This window comes from Diorhabda carinulata, chromosome 2 (assembly GCF_026250575.1).
Source record: "Diorhabda carinulata isolate Delta chromosome 2, icDioCari1.1, whole genome shotgun sequence".
NCBI classification, from domain to species: domain Eukaryota; kingdom Metazoa; phylum Arthropoda; class Insecta; order Coleoptera; family Chrysomelidae; genus Diorhabda; species Diorhabda carinulata.
Genome location: NC_079461.1, coordinates 1,127,372 through 1,137,591, shown reverse-complemented (window position 1 = coordinate 1,137,591; position 10,220 = coordinate 1,127,372). Strand labels below are relative to the sequence as shown.

General features: G+C 29.0%; 2 protein-coding genes across 3 annotated transcripts; one reads left to right on the top strand and one right to left on the bottom strand.

The window, feature by feature from the left end:
* Positions 1-22: 22 nt before the first annotated feature.
* LOC130903596 (protein odr-4 homolog) lies at positions 23-9,169 on the bottom strand. 2 transcript variants are annotated; one of them, XM_057815794.1, is made up of 6 exons: positions 8,924-9,169; positions 2,319-2,455; positions 1,746-2,252; positions 1,506-1,694; positions 344-731; positions 23-263 (listed from the first exon to the last, which is right to left on the bottom strand). In XM_057815794.1, exons 2-6 carry the CDS (start codon positions 2,412-2,414, stop codon positions 106-108), a joined length of 1,338 nt encoding a protein of 445 aa, XP_057671777.1. In that variant the 5' UTR covers positions 2,415-2,455; positions 8,924-9,169; the 3' UTR covers positions 23-105. The 2 variants fall into 2 exon arrangements, with proteins under 2 accessions (XP_057671777.1, XP_057671776.1); XM_057815793.1 differs by lacking the exon at positions 8,924-9,169 and having other exon boundaries at positions 2,319-2,617.
* LOC130903599 (regucalcin-like) lies at positions 3,144-5,215 on the top strand. The gene is made up of 5 exons (XM_057815800.1): positions 3,144-3,358; positions 3,996-4,196; positions 4,524-4,739; positions 4,789-4,967; positions 5,021-5,215. Exons 1-5 carry the CDS (start codon positions 3,202-3,204, stop codon positions 5,180-5,182), a joined length of 915 nt encoding a protein of 304 aa, XP_057671783.1. The 5' UTR covers positions 3,144-3,201; the 3' UTR covers positions 5,183-5,215.
* Positions 9,170-10,220: the final 1,051 nt, after the last annotated feature.

Here is a 10,220-nt window from a genome sequence, read left to right as displayed (position 1 = left end):
ATGTTAAAATAAGCACAAAAAGTAACCAGTACACGTATTTTTATTATAAAATAATTACATCCATTTTTAGATAAAAACAAAAAATTAACAAATTGCGGATTTAAATTAAAAAAAATTGAACATTATAGCTATAAGTAGTATAATTAACGACATCGCAAGTCCTACATACATCAGTTTATTTACAGGATTAGTAATTTTCGGCAAATCTTCAATAAAATCACAATTTAAGGCACTTTTGTAATATTTGTTAACTTCCAATGAATCTAAAACACAACAGACTTTTTATAATATAGAACTCTATAAAAATAATCTTATTTCAGAGTAATTTATACTCAATATTCACCTGCTTGCCCTTCGACATCAGTTATATCCAATTCCCCATCAATTTTAATATCTAAAAGTTCCTCCAAAGACATTTTAGCTTCTTGGGGACCTTCTCCTGGAAATAGATAGTCTGAAAGAGCTACTTCACTATTCGGCAGTGAAATAAGAACTCGCCTTGGAGGTTCATGAACACTGTTTATATCCTCAGAATTTTCCTCCTCCGTTAAAGAGTCCCAGTGCATTTCTAACCTTGCAGCTAAACTCCTTAAAATATCTTCCCTGACAGCATCTGCTGCTTCGTTAATTGTTAATTTCGGTTGTAACCAAAGTTTACAGGCCACTTTTCCAACTAACTGTATATTACCGCAAGTATCTGTTATATTTTCGTACAAAACAGTTTGCCCACACTAAAAAACAAAAACCTCAAATTGATAAATATATAGGTTCATAATTGAAGATTATGTTACACTATAACCACCCAGAGCTGTTTTCTCCCTTCAAATTCCAAAGCACTCCAATATATGTAGAGGTTACAATGAGATTACACCTTCACCCCTTTATTATCTTATCCAAAAGTTGTTTTATGTATGCTTGTAATGACAAGACATGCTGGAATTGGCCCAGAACCATTCTTGGTGTGCCAAAAGTATTGTACCAGACATGGTCATCTAAGAAGCCATTTTTACACTATTGGCATCATGGATGATCCTTAGTTTTGCTGGTACATGGAAGGACTAATAGTAGACCAAATCATCTGTGAGTACCCAGTACAGTTGAAAAATTTGGGCAAGTCCCATAACTTGCTGATGACATCAAAAAATTCAAGATATCTGCCTTTGGTTCCAAGGTATAATTCCTCTTTACTATTCACTATTCTACTAAGACTTATGAACCAATGGAGTTTCTCTGTTTTCTTCTTCTTCCTACATCTTGGAATGCTTCTTTTTCAGTAAACCTCTTCATTTAAGTTGAATCCTTTGTAACCAGGAGCCCAAAATAAAGACAATCTGTTATCTTTGCCCATTTCACATAGTTTTCTTTGGAATTCCCATGTCAACTTTAATTTGATGGCAAGGGAGGCTTAGTATTTTGATAATTTCTGAACTATTATAATGAATCACTTTGACAAATGTATTGGTATTTTTAATAGAGAAAATCTGTGAAAATGAATATACATTTACCTTAGTTTGTAAAATAGACACTTTTAATGGTTTTAAAGTTTCAGCATCATCTTGTACACCTCTCTTTGTTCTAGAATGTCGTATTTTCTTAGTACCTATCGATTCTAAAGTATCACTTTTGTCTTTGAATTCCCCATCAAATAAATATACCGCTGACTGTAATGTACCATTAATTTCGTCCATAATGACCTGTAATCATAAAAATTTGCCCTCTATTATTAAATTTAATAAAAAATTTACCTTGATATGTTTTTCTAACGGCCAATCACATTCGTCTTTAAGTAGATATCTAAGTTTATTCAATTTGAGATCGCATTGTACTTGAATCCACTTTTTTTTCTGAGTTTTGATGTCAATAGGTGAAACATTATGATTGTGAACATCATAAGTCTTCCCGTAATATTTTTGAGTCTTTGATGAAAGGTGTATTATCAATTTTTCACTTTTGGGACTTCCAAAAATATATTTGTTGTTATTTAAATCATTGTGGACAATTTGTAGAAGTGACTTAATTTTTTGATTCAACGGATTTAAACAATCGTCTGGGCTTATTACAAATAATCCTAAGACATGTAGACCCCCAGACAGCATCCTGGTAGCTTGTCTAGCATGATCAGCCAACCAATTCCCATTAACATCAGTCAAACTTCCTAGTTCTATAGGTGGTTTGCCAAGTTTTTTATCCTCTTCCGATTGACAAGGTGGGGTTTTTGCAAAATGAATTACATAATCTTGTCCCAAACACGACTAAAAATACGATAAATAAAAAAACATGAGCATATGTTACGAATTAAAGGTTATGGTTGAATTTACCTGTCCTAAAATTAATCCTACAGCATATGCATTTTGTTGAGATACACCAGTCAGATATAATAGTAGGTTTTCGTCAACTATAATCGTCTTTACCATTATTATTTATATTAAATTACAAAAAAATACTTTATGTTAACCTACAAAATTGAAAGGTGTGAATTTGACATTTGACAAGGCAATAAGATTAAGGGTGCAATTTCATGTTGATTCTCTAGAACGTCAAATGAGATCACGTGGTGCAATTTTGACTGGGACCTTGTTTAGCTTTCAATTAAATAAAAGTATTTATCAATAACGATATATATTCATCCATCACAATAATTCATCCATTCAAGCTAAAAATTTAATCAAGCAATTATTGAATGAATTATATATTGACAAAAGTAGTATATTTTTTCAGCGTTTTGAAGCTTGCCGTTGCATTGATTCGAGTCGAGTTTATACTGCATTTGTAGCTCTAAGCCAGCGTCGAGCGACAACATGAAATTACACCTTAACATTATTGGCTATAGATGAAGAAATACATAGATGATTACTATCATAGATAAATTAGAGAATTATATTTTAATTAATTTTATTTTCGATTGTTTAAAGATTCTTAACTAGTTTATAACATACATAAAATACTTTATTTAAATAGACAGTATATAACAATTTATAATAATAATAATTAAACTATTAATATTTTTTTGGTAATAAATTCCGAAGCGTTCTCGTAATTTTCGATAAAATTTTTTTACAATATTTTAACACGATCAATAAAAATTGTTTAATAAATTACTGAAGATATCTACGACACTGTTATTGGTGGTACTGATAAAATGCAACTATAAAAACTAATTACGAATGTGAGCAAATCACTTATAAAATAATTTTTATCATAATGGCACCGACTATTGAAAAATTATGCGGTAATTTCAAATTGGGAGAAGCTCCCTTTTGGGATGAATCTTCTCAAGTACTTTATTTTGTTGATATCAATGGTTATACTATTAATAAATATGATCCAAAAACCAAAAAACATACAAGCGCTTATGTAGGTAAGTAAAAAAATATTGTTTTTATAATTAAGTTGTTAGAAAAATTAATTAGTCCAATATTTCAATTCAAATAACTTCTATTCATTATATTAGAAGTATTAGAATGAAAGTTTTGATTATATTTACATCTTCACTTTTTATTTTAATTAATGTTTTTTCATGTATATATATTATCCAAATAAAGTTTCTATCTTTTAATTACCAATTTAATTACATTTTTCTTTATACATATCTATAGTGGTTATCATTTAAATTAATTTGTTTTTATGGAAAATATCCTTGACCTCCATCTTGCAATAGGTAATATCATGTTTTTGATACTGAATTCGTTGAAGTATTTAAAAAAGTTGAAATATTGTACTTGGATATTTCATAATGTTGGCCAAATATGTATAATCTAACAAACAAAACATGAAATTAGTCAGCTCTATCTTTTTACAGAGTTATTAGAAAAAATACCTGTTAGAAATTATATTCTTTAGCTATCTTTTCAGTTAGTTATTGATGTGACGTTTCATGAGGTTTAGGTTATGTTTGGCCTCATTAACTGGTGTACCATGATATAGACAGATTTATTATTTTAGTTTTTATCGCGTTTACTAGTTTTCTTTTTACAGTTTATTAATTTTTGTTGCAGGTAAAAATGTATCAATCATAATTCCAGTAAAAGGAAAAAAAGATCAATTCGTTATAACTCTCGAACGAGAATTGATGCTAGTTACATGGGACGGCGTCAGCCCGAAACCATCTAAAATGGTAAAATTGTTGGAAGTCGATCAGAATACCAAAAACGTTTTTAACGATGGAAAATGTGATCCTTCGGGAAAACTATGGATAGGTATGATAAAACTTATCACCAAATAAAAATATTATTTCATATAGTATTAAAAATATGGTACATAACCTAAAAAAAATTTTATATAATAGTTTATGTATCAACCTAAGTAGTCGACGAGTTGCGTATTATATTTTAACTACGACCTCTACGTGACTTTATGATTTCCCACACCAAGGTCAACAACTAGCAGTGGCAAACCAAAGGATAACTTCCATTTAGGAAAAAATGGAAAGGAAAAAATTTGGACTTGTGTATAATCGATTATTAACTATAAAATTAATACGAGAAATATGATTTCAGTATCGTTAAATGAAAATAATGATTTAGGTACCATGGGGGGTCCTCCGGTGGTTATAGCAGACATTCCCTTGGGCAAAGGTACTTTATACAGTATCCAAAACAAAAAATCCACCCCACATTTAACCGGAATCGGTATAGCCAACGGATTGGCGTTTAATACCGAACTTAAAAAAATGTATTACATCGATTCCCGTACCGGTACAGTTGACCAGTACGATTGGGATACGAACAAAGGATCGATTTGTAAGTTTATTCGTATTAAATTAATATCAAGTTAAATAGGTAATTTCAGCGAACGGTACACCGATATTTACTGCTAAAAAGAACGGTTTGGACGGTATGGTTTTCGACGGAATGACCATAGATACCGATGGTAATCTATACGTAGCTGTTTGGGGCTCGAGAGTTATCAAAATCGATCCAAAAAAACCTGAAACTCTATTAGATACTTTCCATATGCCGGCAAAAATAGTAAGTTAGAAATTATTCGACTTGGAGTATTTTTATTTATTTTTCCAATTCAGATTTCATCCGTTTGCTTTGGCGGGGCTAATTTGGATGAATTGTACGTAACCAGTGGACAGGTAGGTATAACACCTGGTCCAGATGACGGAGCTACTTTTAAGATTACAGGTATCAACGCTAAAGGTTTCGCCGAAGTACCAGTCGATTTGGAAAAAATGTAAACTTCGTTTTTTCAATAAAATAATTATTATAAACTCAATTTTTTTTATTTAAATTCCTTTGGACCGATTGGAAATGGAAAATAAGCAATAAACTAACTTTATTCACTCGTTTTTTCTTTACCCTGTATATATAATTGAATTATTATCAAATATATTTTATTTTCAATTTGTTTCAAGTGATTATTCTATTTTTATCTTCTCATTTATTGAATTAATTATATATTTTTACTATCTAACCTCAATTTGCATCGACCATTTAAGCTACAGTTTATCCCACCTCCGTAAAATTCACTATAACTGCGCCGACTCGCCCAAAATAAATAAAGATATAGAGGGAACTATCGATATTTATCAATAATTCGTGTAGTAACTATCGATTAATATCGAGAATTCATGAAAATATCGTAAATTTTGTTTTTTGTCATATTTAATCCATTGACAGATAAATAAATAATCTATATGTCAAATTAACAGTGAAAAACAAAAATAACTATGTTGCAGGTTTAATCTTCTTCTTTTATTATGTAGTGTTATTGAGTTATTTCTATTTCTTCTATTTGTATCTTCTCATTTATTATTTTATACGCACATCTTCATTACTTAACCTAACTTTAATCATTTAACTACAGTCTATCCCGCCTCTGTAAAAATCGCTACAATCGTACAACTGCGCACACTCGCCCACAATAAACGGAGAACTATCGATAATTATCAATAATTAGTGCCCAAAATTATTATGGATATTTTTTTTATTTGTTTTTAATGATTAGACATTTTAACAGCCCATTTTCACCCAGACTGGCGAGGTATGTGAAGTCTGCGTTTTTTCTCACTACCGTTAATTTGTAACCACTCGAATACTTAACCTTGAAATAATACACGAAGATTTTCAAACATTTTTGATTACTCTCACTACTAAATCTCTTTAGAAATACAAATCTAATAAAAGATCAAAATTTAAGTACCTATATTTTTATTAATTCAGTTTCAAAGAGAAAATACTGGAATTTCAAGAAAAACTGCATAAATTCATAACTCCTGTACAAAAATAGATTTCGTATACAATTTACATTCAATTTATACCAATAGATTCAAAACATCATTTATCACAACGTAGGTATCTGAAAGTTAAATTTAAATTTGAAATTTAAAGATTGGATAGTCTGTCTGAGTTAACTGAACAGAATTCATTACAATTCATTTGAAGTACAAATATAAATATTCTAGGTTATGTTAACGAGGTATACCTATTGAATAACGATTATTTGCTTTATAGTGTATAATTTTGTTTTTCGGTACATTTTTAAAATAAAACAATCAAAATTTTGACTCGACATTACTCTAGAAATATTAGCAGTTTAGAAAAATTCATTTGGGAATAATTGATCGAGATTATATATTAAGTAATTGTGAAGGTCACGAACAAATTACATTTTTAAATACATATTGTTTTAATAACCACACAAATCACACTGATTCACCACAAAATCAATATTTTTCGGTTGTATATAAATTAAATAAATAAAGTGTTGTAATGAATTCATTTGTGGCTAATGAACCAGGTTCGAGGCCGTTTACCTTTCTCGAACTCAACGAAAATATTTCTTAATTAAATTGCGGTTTTTTAATAACAAACATTCTAGTTAGATTCGTGAATTGTTAGAAATGAGTTGTGAGAATTTTCCGTATCCGTACGTCCCTTACTGTATTGTTTATTATCACTTCTTCATTCAGAATTATTATTTTACGTCTCCCTCCATTACCCTCTCCTCGCGAGAGTCGTTCTCGTCGAACCGCGTCAAACAAAAACAAAAATCACCATTTAACTCTTGAGACTTTTTATTTTATTTCCTTTTCTCAACTACTCTTTTACCTTTTCTATATAAATTATGTATTATTCAACAGTTTTTATGCGATGGAATAGAATAGATAAATTGGTTATTTCTTTACAGGAACGTACTCGATATAATGTGTAAATTGATTTCTTACACAATTTGGCATTGGTTATTCTAATAACTACAGAGGGCTTTAGTATTTATGAAGTGGAAATAAAGTCGATCGTAAATTACTTTTCTGTTATTGTTTCTGTTAAAACAATAGTGAAAACTTATTATGCAATAATTATTGATTTAAACGTCATTTAATGTCATTATCGTCTCAATATCTTAAAACATATCACTTATTTGAATATATAAATTAGAATCTTAATTATTAACACTGCAACGTGACGTGTACATTTCGTGTTCTATCCTTTAATCAACGTCTCTTCTTCTTTTTTATATAAATCTGTGATGTAGAGGCGGGACTCAATAGTTACTTAATAACATCTTGTTGATATATTACACATTTGTATTTAAAATCTATTTTCGTAACTTATATATATACTTCAATATGTAACGTTATTTTCAGTGAGATTTTCGAAAAAAATATTAAACGACAAAGGTCATTTTGAAATCACGTCACAACTAACCGCCATGTTGTTTTTAGGGGACAAATATTGCGTTATTTACAATAAAATTATGATTATATTGGTGTTTTATGTTCTTTTTTTTTTGGTCGATTGTATTAATTTCAATCAAAACAATCAATTCTCCAAGCAAAAATTAAATACAATCTTTTTGTCTCAAATCACGTTACTCGAAACGACCTATAGGTTAGGTTTTCCAAGAAAATTATTAAAATATAAAATTGAATACCCGACAAGAATTTGGAATCAGTTTAAAAACTATTAGTTTATCAATTCTCGACTTTTACGATGTGAAATGATTTAATTTGTAATGTGCAGTTACGGCCCTGAGTACATTTGCTACAGAGATTGCTCTCCGCTTTGATAAAAAGGCCTAAATGTGGCCCTGAATGAAAGTGTAGTGCCCAAAACTAAGTATACATTTTGGTCACAACGTGCACGTCAACAAATACCGATCTATAACTGACCCACCTGTTTGTGTTCTTGAACTTGAAATTTCTGTCTGCTGTTCGGCTGAAAGTGTATTTTCTTCAGTTATCGGTGGAAATTTTTAAGTGAGTCTTTAATTTGTATATACTCTCGTTTCGTTGTAATTTGTGCATTATAATATTGTTGATGACATGAATTTTTGGTTTTTAATAAAAATAAACAAGGTAATATATATTATTTTATGCTAATTTTTTGGAAAATTTAAACTCTTTCAATGTGATGAAATTTTTTCTTTTGAAACGACGTAATAAGAAAAAATAAAATTTCTATTTGTAAAAATTAAAATTATCAAAAATTAGTAATTTGAATAATGTTATTTAATTTTAAAAATATATTATGGAAATAGTATCAAATTTTGAGAGCTAATACAATTACAAAAAAAATATAGGTATCGAAAGCCATTAGAATAGTTGACATCGAAATTTTAAAAAATTCGGGTTAATATAAAAAAATTATATTCCAATTAGTTTTTTAAAAATTTATTCTCTGATATTGATTGAAATCAATTGAGTAATGAAAGATTGATAAAAATTAAAAACTTAAACACGTTACATCTTTAATTTCCAATTTCATTATTATTTTTACTTTGTGAAACATTTAGATAGTAAATTATGGAGCTGACAAAATTTTTTAGTTACCACCAATTTTTTGTAGTTAAATAAACTATTATAGTCCTAGGTATTTTTATTTGTTAATTGATAAGAAATATAACAAAACGATATTAAATATGTATGAAAGGGTGTAAATAAATTTGAGAAATGTATCTTTAAGATTGGAATGATTACCTTTTCACTGCTTTTTTATATTTCACAAGTGCACTTAAAATGAAACATCAGTATAATCTCCTCAGTAAATAGGTCAGAAAACGACATTTTTTAAAAAGAGCACTATGCTTTAATATAAAATTAAAAGTAAACACAACAATTAACACAATACCACTATAATAAACAAAAGCGCACTGGAATTAATAACAAAAAAGACGAAAATATAACCTCGAAATGACAAACTTTTTCCTGTTTTGTATTCCGTAACAGAAATTTTTTGGCAAGTTGTAAAGATGTCAATACGTTGACGTCATGTATCGGCGCCATGTTTGTTTACAACATTGATAGATAGATTAATTGGTTCTTGAAGTTATAATTGTAAAAATGAAAAATAATTAGTCTATATTTAAAAAATAAATATGTGCTATTACAAATTATCTCCGTCATTGTAAAAATAGTAGAGAAGAAATTTTAAAAACTCATAATTATTAGTAGGTAAAAGACTCTCCGTATATAAAGTTTATCTATGGTTCACGCCACCAATGCAAATGTCAATTCATGACATTATTTCTACCCATTAAATAATGTTTTATCCCATTTCATTTAATGTTTATTTTTTTGTCTTCCTGTTTGTTTCTTTTTTGCTGTTCTTGTTTTTTATATTCTTCTAACCATTTTGTTTTTTCTCGTTCTTGTAAAATACCCAAATCGTATTAGCTGTTACACATGACTCAATAAGTCGTGTGACTAAGGCACACATTTTTTTGCCAAAAAACCGATCTCATTCATCAATGTAATATCCTTCAAGAGCAATAAAACCATTTCAACGCTTCTCTAATTTCTCCATGTTGTGCTTGGCGAAAGATCAGCGAATACGAGCTTTATATTTTGATTTCTAGGTTAGTTGTTATTGATTTACATAGAGTTATATCAATTAAAAACTCAAGAAGTTTGAAATCTTGCGATTGAATTATTAAAATAAAATATATCGAAAGTCATTCTTGTTTCTAGACCGATTTATTAAATTACATTTTTATAGTATTATTAGATTAGTTTCATTGTTAATTATCAAAAAATTTATGAAGAGACTGAAGTTTGCCCTGAAGATGATATCTTGGTAATCGAAACGCGTGTCAGACTGTGTAATTGAGAGTGTTGGTTATCAAATACTGAAGTTTGCCCTGAAGATGATATCTTGGTGATCGAAACGCGCGTCAGATTGTTATTCAGAGTTTTGTCGTAGTTGTAGTTATCATATTTTACTTCAAACTTTCATAAAATTATCACTATTCACTGATTTATTTTCAAAATTAAGGTA